Source organism: Lissotriton vulgaris, chromosome 5 (assembly GCF_964263255.1).
Source record: "Lissotriton vulgaris chromosome 5, aLisVul1.2, whole genome shotgun sequence".
In the NCBI taxonomy this organism is placed as follows: Eukaryota; Metazoa; Chordata; class Amphibia; order Caudata; family Salamandridae; genus Lissotriton; species Lissotriton vulgaris.
Window position 1 is genome coordinate 1,802,756,891 of NC_141693.1, and position 21,107 is coordinate 1,802,777,997.

The following is a 21,107-nucleotide window of genomic DNA, read 5'->3' on the forward strand; positions in this document are numbered from 1 at the left end:
GATTACACTGCGTCACTTCTAGGACGCAAATGCGTCAATATCTTACGCCTGCCTCATGACAGGCATAAGACTGATGCAGGCACATTTAACATGGGACTTAGCCATGTTTAATGACACATTGATGGAGTTGCGTCACTTTTGTGACACACTCCAGCAATGCGTCAGTTTTGCGCCTACAGATACGTCAGAAATACTGGTGTATCTGTAACTCCTTGTGACATGATGCGTCATAGTGTAAATATGTTTCTCACAGGGTGCATGAGCAATGCAGCCCCCCCCCCACCATAGTGTAAATATGACGCACTGAGCATGCCGCTGGGAGAGCGCAAAGAAAAGTGACGCATCGCTGTTTTCACGCAGAGATGCTTCACTTTTCATAAATGAGGCCCCGTGTATAAGGAGATCCTGGGGCTGGGGTTGTGCCAGTAAGGGAAATATTTCCCTCTATGACAAACAATGGCTACCTGCTGTAATGCACCTTTGCCTCACAGTTGTGCATTTAAACGTTTCTACATGGTGTCGAATTTGCATGTGTAAATATTGCACCTGTGTAAATGTTGCACATGTGTGAGTGTTCTTAACAATCTTGGAAACAAGTATTTACTCGACTTTAGAGAGCAGGAAAGAACCCTTTCTTTTATTTCCGCCTGGTGTGCATCTTGCTGTTGTAACCAGAGAGTACACAACCCGCCCAGGCGGCACAGGTGGAACCAGAGAGGAACGGGAAAGCCTGTCCCGGGCGAACAATGCGCAGGGAGGGCCGAGACAAAAGTGTAGCCTGGAGGTGCCCGGCTGGGACGTGAATCAGAGCGCCAGGCCTTTGTCGGGGAGCGGCAGGTAAACCCGCCCCTTGTGTGAGCAAGGGACTCCTCACAGCAGGGTGGGGGCCGGGGACCGTGTTGAGACAATTCCTTTTCACCCTCGTAAACTCATAAGGAGCAGAAAAAAAATTGCGAGACCTGCAAAAAAAAGACACGAAGTTCCTGAAAATTGGCACCGACTTCAAGGCTGACGAATTAAGCGGGTGAGCGGCCGACGCCCAAGGCTGTGGGTATAAGGAGACCCGGAGGAGGCGAAGATCCGCACTCTCCCTCCGTCCTCACCACTGCGACACAGCCAGACTTAGAGGGCCCGGCTCGTGCACTCTCGCGCCACAATGAGCACGTACAGCATCAGCCAGAACTACTCCACTTCCGGCTCAGGGATGGGGTTTGGGGGTCCGGGTAGTTCCTCCAGCAGAGTGTCCCCCGTCTACTCGGGGGGCAGCTACCGGCCCCCGAGCATCCACGGAGGCAGCGGAGGTAGGAATATCTCCGTGTCCACGGCTAGGTATGTGTCCTCAGGGGTGGGAGGCGGTATGGGTGGTGGTGGTGCCGGCTATGGCTATGGTGGCTCTAGCTTTGGCATTAGCCACGGTGTGGGTGATGGTCTGCTGTCCGGTGGCGAGAAGGCCACCATGCAAAACCTGAATGACCGCCTGGCCTCCTACCTGGACAAGGTCCACTCCCTGGAACTGGCCAACACCAAGCTGGAGCACCAGATCCGCGAGTGGTACGAGAAGCAAGGCCCCGGGCCCTCCCGCGACTACAGCCACTACTACAAGACCATCGAAGACCTGCGAAACAAGGTGAGGCACACGGCAACTATGGCACAGGTCACCGGGTCACTGTCTGCTTGGGACCATCCACGTGGTTTAGTTGTTATCCAGGAGATCTGATCCTAGCTTCACCACTTGACCAAATTGTGTGATTCTGGCCTAATCTTTACACTTCCACTTCCCTCATCCTTATCTCTGACAGAATTATGAGCACTTAAAATGGTTGCATTTAGGAATACATACCATTTCAAACATTTACATCCAACAGTAACATATAGGAGATTAATGTACACAATGTATTTATATAACAAAGTAAGAGAGATTAGAACATTGAAGATATATTGAAAGGGGGTGTATATAACATGTATGGCACAGGTGTGGGTCCTAGCAGGTCCGGCCCAGACTTTTTATCATTCTGAAGTCGAGTCATAAAGTTTCATTGAGACCGTTCAGTTTGTGGCTTGTGTTTAACGTCAATGATCAATACCATTATTTTGTAAGGTGGCCCTATTTGCAGAGTCTCTGGGTGTCTGAAAAACGTGACTGATTTGCAGTTCTGAATGGACAGTGGTGTGGAGGAAATTTACTTTAGTAGCATCTGTGTTTGTGGAGTGTACTAGTTACTGAATCTCTGGTTGGTCCTCACTGGTTTGTGAACCATAATGGACAATAAGTGATGCTTGATTTAAATACAATCATTGCGTTTACTGAATAATAACTAAAACAAAGGGACAGCCATTAGTGATAACGCTTTGGCCAACCCCAGTCATCCTCTATGAGGGGCCTTGTTTCTCACAGGGTGCATGAGCAATGCAGCCCCCCCCCCTTCCCAATGCTTAAGGTTGCTGCTTCCTCTGCAGACACTTATGACATCATCACGTGGGCACCAACGAACGTGCTTAGCATTCTCGAATCCTCTAAAAAACCAAGGGGAAAGACTGGGCTCTTTTTTTTAATTTAAACATATACTCAATGCTTCTGAGGGTCGTCACATGTTCTTTGAGATTCTGAGGTATTTTTTAATGTATAGCTCCATTCGTGTGTACCACTAAAGAGAGGAGTTGTCCCTCTTGTTTACTTGTAAGTTGTGACGTCTCAAAGCTTGTTCAGTTCTCATTCTGTTTATTTTCTTCATTCCTGCCCACCGCGTGCCAGAAACAACATGAGTTAGAGTAAACAAAGTCTGTGTTAGTGAGTCCCGTACTTCCCGTTTCACATCATAAGCTAATTAACACTCATTTGATATAATCAACAAAAGAGATTTCCCAGGAAGGGGGGAATTAACCCATCAGTCAGGGAATGGGGCATCGCGATTGGTTAGAATGAAATATTTCAGGTGCCATGTGGTTAGGCATGCCAAGCCCGCGCGCTCAAGTCTGCGAAGCACATGGAATGGAAATTGAGGGGAAACGGTGTAGTCTGGACTCCAGGTTACAAGATGACCGTGACTAGACACCTGTGTTCCTCTTGTGGTCTTTTTAGTTATACAAATGATTGTTTTCAGGGTGTAAGTCCAATTGTTTGAGGTAAAATGAACTAAGTTTACAACCTCCAGAGATCTTTATATATTTAAAGAAAAGACTATGGTTGAAAAGTGGTTACTTACACCACATGACATTACATAGAAAACCTTATCTTCAATGTAAATATAACCACAGCTGTACACGCAAGGTGAACATCACCTTCCCTCAAAAAGTCTTTCCCTCTCAAGAACTTGACTTACCTGAGGAATAAATTAAGTTTCGAAACACAAAAGGTATTATTGAAATGAGGACAAGAGGTCAGTAGGCAGAGGGCCACACGTTAAGAACCGCTACTCCAGATCATGGTGCTTCTCGGCATACTTTACTTATGATGGCAACGCCCCTGGTTGGCACAAAGGCGCCTCCCTCCGATTGGCTTGCTACATACAGAGGTCATACAGTCTTTACGAAGGCACAACCAGGAGAGCACAAATCAGCATCTGATGGAGATGCAATGCTAGTGTTCAACACCAAACTCAGCAGCAGTAGTAGAAGCATAACAGTCATCACCTCCATATCTAAGTTCACCATTAGGCCAACAGAACCCAGAATATTGTAGCCAATCACTTCAGTAGCAGATTGGTCCAGTGGTCACGGCTTACACGAGCCTGGCTTAAATCCTTCAACATAGCTGGTCCCCACTGCATCCACCCTTCTTGCATGTTTTGTATTCGCCATGTTTTTCACCCAATGTCTTCCCAAGAAGCCCAAGTCATTGTTTCGGCCTTATGATTCATGTCCTCAGTTTTTAGGGCTTCCACAGGTACATAGCAGACATTAATCTAACCAAAGAAGTGCCCACTCTGCTAGCTGCAACGAAGCCTCCAGGGCTGCTTTTTGCGAGCTGTGTTACTGTATGTGACCACCAACCCACCCGTGCTTCACCACCAAGCAAAGGGGAAAGTTCATACAATAATGTTTTACTAGTATGACCTATCGGGCCTGCTTTGGAATTGGCCCTAATGCGCTGCAGGTCTACCCACAGTCACCCATGCTAGTGAAGGAGTTGTTCACATTGGTGCCAGAGGGTATTGTATGAGTTTTGAAACTGGGCTGCGCCCACTCCTTGTCCAGAAAGAATGTTGGTAGCATGTCAGGTGACCCTGGGTATCCAATCTTCCTAGTGCTTTGTCAAGATGGTTACTGCCACTTGCTTTCACTGTTGAACCTTACGCTTTACCTTACGCTTTCAGATCCACGCTGCCACTACGGACAATGCCAAGACCCTGCTGCAGATCGACAATGCCAAGCTGGCAGCTGATGACTTCAGGAGCAAGTAAGTGGTACCCCTTTGGTGGGAGGGGGGACTGTGGGAAGATTGGCTTGGGGTAAACTTTTAGATTCTCTCTATTTTAATGCTAGATGTTTCCTTTTCTACTGTGTCAGAATTCATGTTTTCATGTGGTGATGTCTCACTTCTTGGAGTAGTCTCATCTCGTCCCACAGACTGAACCGGGGTCTCACACCGACACAGCTCCTGTGGAACTGTAGACTCCAACTGAGCCTCAAGTCTACAAGCACATTTTAATGCCCAGGCAGTTTACATGATCACAAATGAACACATTTAATATCATTCCTTGCAGCAGGGTCTCACTCCTACCACTCTCCAAGATTTCACAAGTGTCACCTGAATGTCATGCCTTCTAGGAGGGCTCTCTGCTGGCCAGCTTCCTTGGCCACATTGGCATCACCAGAATGCCCACCTTTACAGCACACGTTTCAGACTCCACGCGTTGTAGTTGAACCTCACATCTCCAGGAGCAGCCCCCACCCCGTCAGCTTTCAGACCTACGTCGCAGTGTCTCACTCCTAGCACAGTCTCAGACTCCCACATGTTTCAATTGAAGGTCTCATGCTGGATAGAGTCTCGCCCTGGTCAGCTTCCATGGTCAGTCATTGATAGAGCAGCACCAGGTTTAGCAGGGTCTCCCTCCTGGCACACTCCCACGACTTTGCAAGTTTCACTCCATTCTCACAACTTGCAACACTCTCACACTTTTGCTCAGTCACAAGGAATTGGGCCTTGTCCTGACCAAAAGGTTTTCGGCCTGTGCACTCTCTGTACTCTGAGACACCCCCAGTCAAGGGGGCGAGCAGGAGGTCACATTTCACTCTTACAGCAGTCCGTCTTTGGAGGGCCCGCCCCTCCCTTTAAACATCCGGCAGAGAGTCAGACCAAGCTGCCCTTCTGCAAACAGCTGAGCACAGTTCTCTTTCTTTGTAAACAATAGATTCATACAGGATCCGCTTTGTGAAGTGCATGCGACACGTTACATGATTAGGTAAGACATAAAGAACACAAAACGCCACAGCTCCTAGATGCCGGGACTACTTCATGCGCCTTGAAACACATCCTCACAGCTGGCTGACCCAGTGGTGTCCTGCACCCAAAAGGAGAAGCACGTGCTGGAGCAGTTTTCATCTCAGGTTTGCTTCCATGAACCCATGAAGTTGTAGGAACTCTCACCTGGAAGCACAGTCTCACTCATACCAGGAAGGAGACCTTAATAGGGTCTCACACCCTGGACCCACCCTTTGTCTGGTTAACTATAATTATGTGGTCCGAATGGCTCTGCTTTGGTCGCCCGGAGACCAACCCAAGGCCTGCTCCCCCCTCTACGAGTTGTGGTTTGAGGGATGTTTTTTTTTACAGAGTTTTATATAGCGCGAACTTGACCTGAGGGTATCGGGTATCAGAGCGCTTTACATAGCACCAGCTGCTTTACATGAGGACACATTCATTTTTGTTAGGCACGGAGAGATTAAGTGATTTGCCCAGAATCACAAGATGTTCAGCGTCATTACCGAGACTCGAACCCTGTTCCCCTGATTCGAGGCCGACCGCCCTAGCCATTAGGCCATTAGGCCAACTCCTCTCCCCATGGAAGGACCATGAGCTCTCTTTTGGATGGATAAGAAAAGCAAAGCGGGTGTGCCTCGGGCGCAGAGGAGAAGCTATCAATGGTGCAGCATGTGCAGTGGCACCAGGACCTAGTGGCCCATGGGGCACACTGAGCCCTGGTTATTGGTGCATTATACTACCAAATACACAGTCAGGGGCATTTTCCTTGCTACCACTGTGGCCCTTGGTACCCTTGCTATGCCAATGACTGGGTGCAATGCCACATTTCTGAACCTTGATGGTGGTGGCAATGGATACCTTGGCTTTGCCACAAAGGGGACACCAATTCCCATACATCATTGGATGGGCAGAAGCACTATATATTGGGGATTTGTAGCATGGCAGAGGAGTGCCCGTAGAGAGCAAACCTCTCTTGTCCTCATTTTCAAGGTAGTCGTATGTTGGCAATCTTCGGAAGCTATTCTCTGCTTTTTTGGATAACAACGCAAGTCAAGAACAATGCCTCCCTTGTGACATACTCTTACGCGCTTTACAAAGAACAATGCAGCCTGTGGGAGACCAGGCTGGGCGCACCTCCAAGCCTAAAATTACGTCATCACTTAATAACAATTGCCTTGGAATGAACAGTGTCGGCCATTATCTTTAGCGAGTAGGAAGAAAAGCTATGGCCCTATTTGGTGGGCAAACAGCAGATACTCTTGAGTATATTTCTATCTCCTGAGCTGCTTCGGGGGAAGGAAGAGAATGGGTCTGTGTTCATGCGATGCTTCCTTAAGCCATGATCACTAGGGAAGGTGCAAGGGGAATATACAACCACATAGTAACAAGCACAACAGTGTAGGTTCACATGGCTGAATAAACAAGCGGATTGGAAGAGAGGCAAATCAGGAGATTTTGTGTCCGGTCATTGTCTCCGAAAGGCTTGTAGGTGTGTCTCGGCCTCATGTCAAGCTAATCCTTGACGTGTGGTTGGCTCTGCTGCAAACATTTTAAAGTCACAGATAAGCAAATTGTCCTGTAAACCAATCGATCGCTGGGTGGATGAATCACTTTCAGCGTCCTCCAACCTAAACACCAGGTCTCCCCAAACACTTTTGCCACAGTGCACTTCTACAAGGAAACTTCTCACCGCATTCATTGATACCCACTGTATCTTCTGTTTATCTCCCCTTCGCACCAACCTTTCTTCTCCAGTCTCAGCCTCCTCCTTTTCTCGCCCCTCATCGTCCCCTCTCAAATGTTCATTCCCCTCCCAGCCAACAAGACTGGTGTAGAACTGATAACAGTTCAGCCAATCAGGAGGGATCTAGCCATCAGCATGCACTCTGCAAATTCTAGCCTTCTGTTCAGGCAGTAGGTACCGATGGCTGCTTCTCATTCATATTAAACTGAGTTTTTTCTTCCAGATACGAGACTGAGCTGGCCCTCCGCAACAGTGTGGAGGCCGACATCAATGGCCTACGCCGGGTCCTGGATGAGTTGACTCTGGCCAGGTCAGACCTTGAAATCCAAATTGAAAGCTTGAAGGAGGAACTGGCCTACCTCAAGAAGAACCACGAGGAGGTAAGCTACATACATGAGCACATTTGTGCACACAAGCGTGTTAACAAGTGAATGATTCTGCCCCAGTCTCTCATGACTTTTATTGACATCATCTGTTACGAAGTCTCCCAATCTCCTACCAGACAAATCAGACTCTAAGGTTAAAAAGGCGACATAGAATGAAATCATCAGAGAGTTTCTACCTTCAGTCAGTACAGGAACTAGACCAATTTAGCAGTCCCTTCATCTCCCCATTCCCTCTCAGCAGTGGTCAATCTGCTGTATCAAAGAAGACATCCCCAGTGGGAATGCAGATTGATTTTGACCAATGCTTGATTGCAAGTCCATGCAGAAACACTTCATTATCCATGCAGAAATACCTCACTGTGCATGGAGCACATTTACGGGTGGCGCAATATTGATCACACATAGTGTTAACTGGGTACATTAAATGTCACATACCCCATTAAATTAGAATGCTCATACACGGACTCTTGTTATGTTATCAAAGGACCACATTCTAGTGTAACAAACCGGTCTAGTACTTGACAATTTAAGACTGGATGTGCTTTGTAAGTTATGTAGGTAGGCTTGAAAAACCTATTCTTGGAGAAGCCACGACTTCTTGTCAACTTTGCAGCTAATGATGACTACAAAAAAACCGAAATGTCCCTATCATAGATTGTGGTGAGGAAAGGGATGTCACACAATAAACTGTTGATCAAAGTGCATTTAAATTCCCATGATCTGGTGATGTCTTTATGTTTTTAGGAGATGAACGCCCTGAGTGGTCAAGTCGGTGGACAGGTCAACGTTGAAATGGATGCGGCACCAGGTGCAGACCTGGGCAAGGTCCTGTCTGACATGAGAGCCCAATACGAAGATCTGGCGGAAAAGAACCGCAGAGATGCCGAGGCCTGGTTCTTCAGCAAGGTAAGAGAAAGTCATCCGCTGACGTTAATGATAACAATTGCTCCAACCATTCCACAAAGTAATTGCAGGTTGAATAAAAAACGTACCTAGTGTGAACAGGTATTGTAACACTGTGTTTCTCACATCATTTCAGACGGAGGAACTTAATCGTGAAGTTGCCACCCACAGTCAACAGATACAGTCCAGCAAGAGCGAGATCACAGACTTAAGGCGTACTCTGCAGGGGTTGGAGATAGAGCTGCAGACCCAGCTAAGCATGGTACCATACCCATTCTCATGATTTATTAAATTAACTTGTGTTGCACATTTGTGTGTATCGCCTTCTCTCCCTCGCCCTTCACCCTCATTAGTTTTTGGGGGGGGCTGAGAAGGTTTGAAGATCATGGGAGTCTTTGAGTGTTTCTATATGACAAACTTTGGTCCATTGCTGAAAACCTTCCTTCGGTGGATCTGGCGAAGCAGCGTGGTCGTTGGAGTCTGTGGGGTTCAAGGCAGACTGACATTGACACAGGCCTGATTAAAAGCTGTTGGCTTTATTGCAATCTCTGCACAAATATCTTGATGAGTAGGCATTGAATTTATAAGTGGTGCGATTTTTATCACAATATTAAACTCCACATACATGTTCCTTGATTGAAGAGATACATATCTTCAAGGTTTATAGATGTATGGTTAAGAAGAGTAAATCTATATTTAGCTACATATATGAACTGCCTCAACATTTTGTTGTTCAATATTTTGGCTACGACATTCTGGCATTTTGATGTTCCAGACTACATCCTTCGGAAGGTTCCATGACTAGTGAGTCAAAAGTATTGGGAGCACAAAATCTGCAGAGTGTGGAAGTGTTTAGCCGGACATGGTTAGGTTGAGTGGAAAGGGTGTGCTGCGATACAGTATGAAACATTATCCCTTCAGTGCCTTGGCCCTAACATTACTGTCACAGCTTAGACACTCTAAGCCAACCAATCTCCAAATTTACCCGTAGCCAATAGCAATTTAGTTTGAAAACTGAATACTCTAATGAAGGAATGCCTTTTTTCTGGAGGAAGGGGGGAACAGATATAAGGTCTCTTATTTACACTTACCAATCTGTGAATCATCTTACGATTTAAAATAGTATCACTGAAGAACCAGAACACCTTGAGGATCACTGATTCCATTAGGACTAGGGAAAAGATGAACATGGTAGAGAAAAGTATACTTCCTACCAGCTGGCGCCAAGTGAGTGTCCAAGTTCAACCAACGACACTCTGTTTGCAGAGAAAGTGTCCAGAACACAAACTATGGCAGGGAAACATTAAGGTAATCAACAGGGTAAAGAATTAAGTCTACCAATACCATGTGGTGCTTGAAAAACGAATAATAACTTTTTGGCCAGGCACAGGGGAGAAACAGTGCATAGTTGCCTAGGATTATGACAAAGAAAATGTGGGCGGAGAGGCCTATGAAGATCAGGGAATAGACCTTGGGGTCACTGTCAGCTATCACTTTCTATGCTATTTGAAAATTTTAGGACTTGAGTAAACAAATAAAATTAAATTAATTCACATCTAGTGAAGGAAGGCTAGAAGTTTCATAAATCCAAGAAGGGACTAAGGATTTCACAAGTCTCAATAAACATTTTTTTTCTGGATACAAATGCTAATATATAGGTTTGGCCTCTGGTATAGATATATAATATTAAGTAGGTTTGATTATGGAACACTCCCAGCAAAGAGCGTTTGTTATCCGTTTCCTGTAAAATCATCTGACTGGACCAGAACAAGTTCTTGCCTTGTTTTTCACAGATCTCTGCTGTTTTTGGGTCACCGTCTCAGTTTCACAGGAAGCCAAACATATTTGTCCAAAGTTTCATCTCACATGGCATAGAGATTTCTTTCCAACCTCCTATCTCAGCCACGACACAAAGCTGTAGTGTGACACCAAGATATTAGTTCTGGGGTGCAGCCATTTTGAGTATCCTGCTGATGACTTACCACAAAATGGCCGCATTCGAATGAAAGCAGCATGTCTTATTGTTGCACATACACATTCTTCGGGTGAAATGGTGGTGGTTTCTTATTTAGTCACTTAAAATAATATTGGTTTTCTTAAAGCTCCTTTGCTTTTTGCTTCTATTTTTGATTTGATTGCAGCTTTGAAAAAGTGTGCCCTCTGTACTTTTAGCCGATGAGCGAAACATGTGTCGGCTGTGTAAACTAACACAGTCGCCAATAATAAAAAGAATCTTGATTTCAACCAGATCATTGTGGACTGTACAAATGTGGTGGATTCTCAACTATGATATAAGCATGGCTATAAAGGCATCTCTGTTATAACTTCTGTTTACACCCCTCCTTCCTTTTAGAAATCGGCCCTGGAAGGCACCCTTGCGGAGACCGAGGGCAGGTACTGCATGCAACTCAACCAGATCCAGGCCATGATTTCCAACGTTGAAGCGCAGTTGGCCGACCTCAGAAACGACATGGAAAGGCAAAGCCAAGAGTACAAGATCCTCATGGACGTGAAGACGCGCCTGGAAATGGAGATCGCCACCTACCGCCGCCTGCTGGAGGGAGAGGATGCCCAGTGAGTGTAAATGCCCATTGTAATGTAATGTAATGTAAGAGACACTTTTATAGCGCAGCTGCCACCCAAATGGTTTCCTGGCACTGGGATTACCAAAAAGACACTGTATGTAACTGAGCTTGAAGAACAGGGCTGAGGATTAATCTCTAGGAAAGAGTCTAGTTTTCAATTCCTTCCTGAAGTGTGACAGAGTGTCCATGTGTCTAAGCGCAATTAGCAAAGTATTTCAGAGTCAGAAAGCTACAAAACAAAATGATCTGCCCCTGAGTCGAACTTTCTTGCCATGGGGACTGCATATCAGACTGGCTGAAGAGGAATGCAGGCTTCTAGATGGAGAGTACCATACAAATTTCCTCTGTTAAAGCGTAGGCCTCATTTTATGTGCTCCCCTATAAACGATATAGACAGGTACATACATCAAAGGATTTAGGAATCGCAAACGGTGCGAATCGCAAAATTCGGCCGTTTGCGATTCCTAAATCACTATTTGGGATGCATCAACAAAAAATTACAAGAAATCGAAATTTTTTGCGATTTCGGTAAATGCGATTGCAATTAAGGAATCGCAATTTGCGATTCCTTAAATGCAATGCATGACACTTAAAAAAATTGCGATTTCGCAATTAGGAGGAAAAAATTACCATGAGGTTGGACCTCATGGTAATTTGCGAAAAATCTGAATAATGCAATTTTGTGCATTTTTGAAACTGTCATGTTGTGCACACACATGCCCTTACGGCATGTGTGTGCATAACATATGTGCATGGATTGATTTCAGGGGTGCAACTGGGTGTCCTTTGGACACCCCTGCACCCTTGAAATCGCAATCTCAATTTGCGATTAGCTAATTGCGAATCGCAAATTGAGATTGTCTTCCCATTCATTCCTATGGGCCTTTTGGCCCATAGGAATGAATGGGAAGGGATTCCTTAATTGCGATTCGCAAATTGTGAATCGCAATTAAGGAAAAATAAGGAATCGCTAAGAAAATTACGAATTTTTGATGCATTGCCGTTTGCGATTCCTTAATAGCGATTCCTTAATTTTCGCAATTAAGGAATCGCAAATGGCAACAATGATGCATGTACCTGAGAGTGCCTTAAACTGGACTCTGTACAATGGGCAGATCTCTGCTGTTTTTGGGTCACAGTCTCAGTTTCTCAGGAAGCTAAACATATTTGTCCCTAGTTTCAGCTACATGGCTTAGATGTTTCTTTCCAACCCCCTATCTCAACCCACGACACAAAGCTGTAGTGTGACACCAACATTGCATTGCAGTTTACCTCTGCTTTGCTGCAGGAGGGGAGGGCCTCCATGTAAAGTTTTTATTTTGGGTGCAGATCCTTTTTATATAAGAATTTATTTGATAACTCTGGAGGTGGAGGAAGGTAGGAGAAACACTCCACTTGTAAGTGAGTGGTCCTTATTCAATCTCCATCCCCTGTGCCTATTTCTTCTCATCACTGAAAAGAAATCTAGCTAAATATATGCAAAACATTGGCATTTTCTCAATGCATGCATCAAACGTAACTGTTATTTACCTTTAACATTACCCAAATCCCTGAGTAAGTGATCCTCAGGCGTCCATGTAACATAGGCTGAATAAGGGGTGCCTTGGGACATAGCCAGAGCCTTCCAACTCCAACCCCAAATTCCAGTTTGACCCAGGCACCAACTGTCTTTGTTAAATTGAGGAACATCCTGGCTCACCGTTGCCTCTCAAAGGTTACGATGACCGGGACAGGGTCCATCACAGGTAGCCTAATATGGGACAATCATTGCAAAAGTTCTGCTGGACTTTTAGAAGCATTCAGGCTCACTCATTAGGGAAAAGCTGAAATCCCAAATAAAGGCTTCCGAATCCAGCGGTGTTCCATATTCCTACCAATGGTAGAGCATTCCACCCTAAAAAGAGCAGACGTTTCAGTGTAATACTACAAGATGCTTCTTTAGCACATGAGGCCAACCCGCCTCACCTCCGGCCACAACTCGTAGCGCCTGTCACATAAGGCTCCCAACTAATGTTCCGGTCCTTATGGGTCTCTGGAGGGCAGAGTAGACTCAAGAACACTGGTTTGGGTCTCGCTCTTCCATCTTTGGGAACGCCCACACAGATGAACAAACTGTCCCAGACAGTATAACGAGGTACCAGACTTTTCATGCCGCAGACAAAGGTAAATAAATGGCAGTGAACCAAAAACAACCACAATTACAATGAAGCCTCTCTGCCAGGGAAACACAACAGCAATGAGTGATAGGTAATAGTTGCCGATAGAGATGTCTTTCATCGTACAAATACAAGACAAGCCGGGGAATGTATAGGATGCCTAAATTCCAGTTTAATGTCTGGCTGAATCTTTTGTCTAGATAGACTGAATTTGTGCCTTGGCCACACAGGAACGTTAGGATAAAGCAATCTCATTAATTTTTTTTATTTATTTGAAAGGTTTTATGTAGCGCTGGCTAGACCCAGGGGTATCAGAGCGCTTTACATGATCAGAAGCAGTACAGGAAAAATAGTTGTTCATCGAATAAACACAAAAAAGGCAAGAATAGTACATATTAAGTTAAAAAGGGGCAAAAGAAACACACTTTACATGAGTGGAGGCAATCAAGAAGAGTGATTTTACAACGGTAACAAAAAACGCAGGTAGAGCTCACAAATTAAGTAAAGGGGTGGAGCAAAACAAAAATCGGGCGGATTTGTGGGTAATGAACAATTAGTTAATTTAAGTGGGTGAGAACAAACTAGGGCAGTGGAGAGAGTATCGAAGGAGAAAGATTATAGGAAGGGCTGGGGTAAGGGTAGGAGTTGGGGTGGAGAAAACAGAGGGGTAAGGTGAGAGTAAACAGGGTGATATGTAAAAAGAAAGAGTGGGAAAGAGGAGAGAGCAAGGAGGTAAGTAAAGGAAAAACCAAAGCAGGGGAAGCACAATGTAAGGTCAGAGGGGAGGTTAAGGACCCCAGTATTTGTTGAGAAGTTGATGTTTAAGGTCTTTTTTAAAGCTGAGGTAGGAGGGGTTACAGTGCAGGATTTAAATAATGTATTCATCCTAGACTCCATCACTACTTTTTTGCTTGAAATATTCTCAACAACACACTTTTGCACATTTAAAATCTTTGAGTACTGGTATATAAGTTACCATAAATTGATAGCTTCTAGTTAGCTAGACCTTTGTCTGAACACTGGCATATTTTCGCCATAACTGAGGAAAATGTAGGAAAAATGATAGGATTCAATGAGATCCTGGTAGACAAGTATGAAGGCTTCAGGAATTTCTCACACCATCGGCAAACAACAAGCAATTGGGCTAAGCAGAGACCTAGCAAAGAGTGCAATCATCTACCATAGGTATTCAGACTCAATATCTCCCTACTGCTTTGAGGGCACTTTCCAAAAATTGCAGCCCACACTTACCTGCAGAAACCCATCAGAAGCAGAAAGTACAACCCACAAATCAACCAAACATAATATGTCTCAACTTGCTTAGCAGTCTGGTGAAATTTAGAAATGGAGGCAAAGCAGGGAATATGTTTGTTCTTGGTATCACTTTCAAGGCCCAATGGTGGTCAATTTTTCTGATACGGAGTGAAAAGTTATCCCATTTCTTAGCAGCTACACCATGGGCTCCAGCCGTAAACCTCTCCTAGTCGTGGTGACTGCGTAAATGGAAATCGTCTTTGGTCTTGTTGTGAAATATATGTTGGACTCCAATTGGAAACCCACGTCCTTTAATTACTGCTGTGTCTGCAGTACTATCCCAGTGTCTGTGTTTTCCACAATGAATCTATTATGTCTTTCGCCTACACAGTCTCATTTCTAATGTTTCACAAATTCTCTCTCCTTCTAGGCTCTCGTCCAGGACTACCAAAGATGGTAAGGGATTTTCACCATACTTAAGTGGTTAATAGTTTTTTCCTAATAATTATTATTATGTAAACTGGATCCAACATTCTTTATGGAGGGAACATTCCCTTCACGATCTTGGCACACAGACCTAAGAACGAAGGACAAAGGCTTTTGAAAGACTGTAGCCTGTTAACCACAGGGAATGGAATACTTCCTCTTTTACAAAGGCTCTCTGGCTCATTTATGTGTAGAATTTGGATCTCTTTGTGAGTTTATTAAATAATTGTTTAGGTAATTGATAAAGGGATATTTTGGAGTGAATAGTTCATTGAGTTTTTAGTTTCCCATTGAATTTTGGTAGCTTTAGTATTTTTTCCTGTGCTGAATGTAAGATTCAAGTATAAGAATGTAAAGCAGAAACAGGACTGGGTGAGCTGATGACGCCTGACATGGGACAATTTTAGCCCTCTTATAGTCTGGATTGAGGTTTATGGACCAGTTCAGATGTTTTCAATCCTACAGAGGGATTGTAGCTTCCCTTTATAAGGAGAAAAGCTTTTATTCTCCTGATAAGTATGTTTGGTTTTCCCTATTAAAAGGTTACTGGCTGACTCCTGGTCGCTGGCAACACCATCTTCTAGTGTATGCTTTCCTTTCAACATTTAGTAGACACCGTTCACTGGTGAGAACAAGGAATAAGGGCTCCCAGAATGCATTTGGTTGGTAACCCTACTTTAAATTCACATTTTGTGATTTTACCAAGAGTATCCAGGATCCACTGCATTTGTGTTTATCTTTTTTCTGTTGTTTGTGCAGTTTGGCCCTCTCTACCTTGAATTTTTGGTGACTTAAAATGGCAAATATATTTTTTGCCTCTTAAACTTATAGTTTATATCCTTCTGTTTATTTTAGCATTCTCTTGCAAGGTTCCTAATGTTTGGCTCTTTTTGGCATCTCATATACATTATTTTGGTTCTCTACATGATATACTGGTTCTTCTATATTGATTGTTCCACTGAAAAAGACGCCGTGTTGCTTCTCCCACAATATTGCCATGTTGATTTTACAGAACAAATAACTAACAAGACAAAAGAATACAGGGGCATATTACCAAGCAATAGCGATAATTATCGCTATTGCTTGGTTAGAGACAAAAATTTACAGCTGAGCTGCAGCGATTTTTATCGCAAATAAACCTTGGTATTACCAAGGTTTATCGCAAATGCGATAAAAATCGGCCGCAATGCATGAATATCGCTGAAAAGTCAGCGATATTCATGCATTACCGAGCTAATGCTCTTAGCCATGTTATCCACCTCCCATTGGATAACATGGCTAAGAACTGCTCAGGGCAGGTGTTAGCTTTTGGAGATATTCGCGCTGTTGGTAATAGGAGATAGCGATGTTAGCGACTGTTTCCAGTCGCTAACATCTTGGCACGTCCACTTTGCATGTCATTAGTGATAAATATCACTGACATGCAAAGTGGGGCCCAAGATGGTCGCTATCTCCTACTAGCTGTCGATAACTGGTGTTAGCGACAGCTAGGTAATAGGGAGATCATTTTATCTCCGCATTCTTGGCTTTTAAAGCCAAAAAAGCGGAGATAAACCCCCTTGATAATATGCCCCACATTTTCCAACTGGTATCAGAAACAGTTTATTAATCACAGCTGTATCCTCGTTTCTCTATGAAACCACAAGTCTGTAGAGCCTGTTGTTTTGTTTACACTATGAGAGCACAACGAGAACGTTGTTGTCTACTCTTAGCATCAGATCACCAATGTTGGGATAGATCTGTTTACCAAGTAAATTAAAATAGGTCCCCGAAAAGATGGGTTCTTCAGGATAGCTACTGACTGTTTAAATGATTCCCATTTGGATGCATTGTACTTACATTTATCTAACACGGATAGCTTGAAAGTTTGCCATTATTCTGGCCCATAAAGATCAACGTTGAACTGCACTTTTCAGGACCATGATCCACCGTGAGGATTCTAGTGCCTGTGGTGGGCACCAGATAAGCAATAATGCCATCAGGTTGTCATTCAGGCTAGTTAAAAGGAGGACAGGCATGTGCAATGCAAAGTGATGTGGTGCAATATACTGAGATTCTTTTAGCCCTTTTTGACAATTTGCAAAGCTTTCGAAAGTATCAAATATGGCATTTTTGCTGCAAGCCTAAAATCAATAAGGGTTAAGAGTCCATATGCAATGAGTCTATATAATACAAAAATATGTTGGTCACTCTCTCTTCCCAATATTATTGTTGCATGTGCACATACACATTTTATAACTTAGACAACATGGTAGATACCGGGCTACACTGCTGTCCTTGAGCATTACCCATTCTTCACTATCATGAGGTGTTCAGATAATGACTTCAGTGGATCTAGCATGGCCATTATGGTAAATAGCCAAACACTGCTTAATTTGAGACTGTGGTTTCCGGTGCTCAGCACCGGAACGTAATCATCAACACTGGCGCTTTTCATGAGCACCAGTTAAGGACACATTAATCTAAGTGGGGGTTAAGTGATTTGCCCAGAATCACAGGATGTTGAGCCGACACCGAGACTCAAACCTGGTTTCCCAGCTCTGAAGTCAGCGGCTCGGGTCATTACCCTACATCCTCTCGCAACTTTCATGGTTGGTCGTTGTTCCTGTTTTAGGCAGAGCTAACAGGAGAAATGGGCTGGTGTTAGCTGCCTCCTGACGAGCGCCCGGCATTTATTTATCTTACAAATTAACCACTGTACCCAAGGCAATCATTTTTGCACACTTCGGGCCTCATTTACAAGGAATTAATACAGTGCTGGGCCACAATTCATTTGGCTGACCCGTGCTGCGTTAATTCCAAAGCACTGGGATGCATCCTATCTACAACGATTTATCGGATCCCTTTGCTCTCCCCTGCGCAGGCGCAAAATTTGCTACCATGCGCCGACGCAGGCACCCAATGGTGCAAGGGTGTCTACCTTGAGGGAGATGATTGTTTATGTGCAGAAAGGTGTTGTGTGTAAAGGGGACATAATTACAAGGGGACATGCAGGGTGGCTTTACATGTTCTCCTAAATTTTGGAGCAGCAGGTTGCATCACCAGTGCGTCACAAAAAGTGACGCACCAGTGGTGCAAGGGACTTGTAAATAAGCCCCTTCTTTCTTAGAAATAGTATTCATAATTTCTTTAAGTATTTTGATATTGTTAATGCTCATTACACTGAAAATTTTAATATTAAAGTTCCCACTATCCATTTTTATAGATTTCTTTATAAACACAAACAGAAAACAGCAGGTTTCATTCTTTCTCCTTTGTGTACATTAATAAAACGAGAACATTCGGAAATCTGGGCTTCTTTTTGAGTGTCACTATGTTGTCCATCATGGCTTGAAGTCAAACAGTAGTGGATATTATTAGCAGCATAGCGTGTTAAAATTATAACCTTAAATAGCTGTAGAGGTTTGAAAATGCAAATGTTTTCATCCATCAAAACAACATATCGAAAAATCCCGAAATAATAAGAAACCAGGATAAATGCAGATTGACATGTCAGAATAAATATTGTAAAACTTTCAGGCGTATTTATTATGTACTATGTGTTTGGGTTTCTGATACTACAGCAATAGTTCATGTTTTCCTCTTTTCACAACAGTGGTACAAACCACCCGACAAGTCCGCACAATCGTAGAAGAGTCCGTGGATGGGAAGGTTGTAGCTTCCCACGAGAAACTCCACAAATCTGCCTACTGAGGGAAACAGGAAGAGATCCTGAAGGACCCAAGCTGGCAAACCCTGGGCACCTCACTGGATGAAGACCACAGTTGTCCATCACAGAGCAATCCCAAACCCTACAAATAGTCCAGCTAAACCCCGTAAGAGATCACCCGAGATCCTCTAAAATGGGTCCTTCCCATAGAGTTGTTTACATCTTCTTCTTTCTTGTCTGTCTAAAGATGGGGTAGCCAAACACAGCATAATGCATCTCTTCAGTTTAATCATTCTTGGCTTTTTGTCTATTGAAGAGAAGAGAAAGGATGAGCAGACATAGCTCAAACACTGACGTTCATCTTGTGCCTCTGAACATTGGACTGACCCCATCATGAGGCAGCAGCTAACCATCTTCCATAGGTCTCCACCGCTTCATCTGTCTCTGTCATGCGCAATCCAGATTACCACCTACATGTAACCTAGACCTACACAGCATCTTCAGCCGGTTTAATAAACGATCACACCTGACTGTTGCACAACTGTGTCTTGTGTCAATTTCTGTCGCCTATTGTCTCTTGCATAGATATGTTAATCGTCTCATGGTTGATCTCACACAGTGTATTATTTTTGCAGGTCCCTAGTCTGTGAAATAAATGTACTGAACTTTACGATAATGTGGTGCGACCATTACATTTACACCCTATAAAAGGCGACTGATTCTCACTACAGTCTAAATACCTTTGCTCCATCTTCCACCTTCCGCCAGCCCCTGAGCACCTCATACCTGCTTTCTGAAAACTGAAAATGATGCTCACTTGTCCGCAGGTGGTGCAAATCACAGACTCTCAGGCATTCGAGTCCTACAAGCACCACCCTTGCTACAATCCTCCTGGCACAACTTCCTGGTCTCTTAACCCACATAACGTAGACCTCTACCTTCCAGTGTTTTCTGTGGTCCATCTGGCACTTTCATTTCACAAGCCATCAGTCCCGTGTCTGCATCCTCTCCCTCCACCTAAGCCCCTTCCTAAAATATTTGAATTATGCAGAAGTCATACACCTGCTAGAAAATGTGTCTGTTTCTCACCACAGATAAGCTACCTCATCCTCTCTCGTGAGGTCCTGTGCTCCTCACTCCATAGGACTGCCCTCTCTCTTACTGCTAACATCATTTACTCCTCCCACCACTTCTGCCCGTCTACCCTCACTCCTCAGCATTCTGTACTGTGGATCACACTCCACTCATCTCCACCTTGGCTGTCCTGGGCATCACTGGCTGTTGCTAGGCTCTTCCTCATTCTATCCTTTTGGACGCTCATTCATAGTACGAAGAGCTTTATGTTTCTGTCTCCTTCCGCGTCACCCTGAGAGATCAGTGCTGGGTGCACGTATGCCATCCCCTCATCGTCCGTGGGGAGACCACCAGCAACACCAAAAGGAAGTTAACTTTACCCTCTTTTTAACTAATTAACCCTTCCTCTTAACTTGTTTATTATCTTGGATGATGTATTTACCCACGCTCTAGTGGTTCCGGTGTAGTGACGATGAATAGCATCAGCACACCCCCAGGAGCAGCTGCAAGCTTTACATATTTAATTAATCTATTCATTCATTAATCCTTTCATCTTCCTGTGTCTACTCTTTTAAACCATTCCATCTCACCTATCCTCTGTGTGATTGTGATTCCCCCAATATTCCCCCTTCACAGCCTTCCTCCAATCTCACACCTCCTACCTCACAGCGCTTGGTTAATTGGCGTCTGTTTTTCTGAATTCATCTAAAACAGAGACAATCTACCTTTCTGGCACCTCTACACTCCCACCCCCCAATTAACAGACTCTGTCTCTTTTCACTCAGACATTTTGACCCACCACAATAAGCAAGAAATATTTTCAAAATTCTACACATCAATTTGTATTTTGAGTTAAATAAATATAAAAACCATCCACTTTAGCTCTTAGCAAATCAGACTATTGTAACAGTCTACAGCTGATGCTTGCTGAGATGGAGACACTAAAAGTGACTTGTTCTGGAGCCTTGGGGCACTTCACAGAAGGAGTCCTCACCAGGCAGTAGCAAAACCCGGTTTTGATGTCTTGTTGAAATGGCCCCTCCCACAGCCTTCTGTGATAGGTGACAAGAGCAGAAGCTGACAGTGCATACTCGATTCTGGGCATCTCTGCTGAGAGGGCAGGATGGATTCCTTAACAGTGGGGCAGAGTATTTGACGACTGGGCATAGCGTGTTCATGACTGTTCGCAACGGGGACAGCCTGCTAACCTCTACGTCACAGTGTATCCTCGTGAACGGCCTGGCATCCGCACATCGCCCAGTATACATTGGAAATGCATGGTAACTTCCACATCCACTTGCATGGCCTAGATGCACAGTAAACTTCCGATCACTATGGGCACCCAAGAGGTTCATGGTAGCCTTTCCATTTGCATGTACTCCTGATGAGTGCATGGTAACCTCCCAATCACCATGCATACCTGAAGAGTGCCTGGTAATCTCCCCATC

The 21,107-nt window shown here is 44.3% G+C and overlaps 1 protein-coding gene across 1 annotated transcript; it reads left to right on the plus strand.

Moving 5' to 3' along the window:
- Positions 1-757: 757 nt before the first annotated feature.
- LOC147717219 (keratin, type I cytoskeletal 19-like) lies at positions 758-19,126 on the plus strand. Its single transcript, XM_086924168.1, has 8 exons — positions 758-1,627; positions 4,314-4,396; positions 7,390-7,546; positions 8,297-8,458; positions 8,592-8,717; positions 10,809-11,029; positions 14,881-14,906; positions 18,532-19,126. The coding sequence occupies exons 1-8, from the start codon at positions 1,157-1,159 to the stop codon at positions 18,627-18,629; spliced, it is 1,344 nt and encodes a 447-aa protein (XP_086780294.1). The 5' UTR covers positions 758-1,156; the 3' UTR covers positions 18,630-19,126.
- The last annotated feature ends 1,981 nt before the right edge of the window (positions 19,127-21,107 follow it).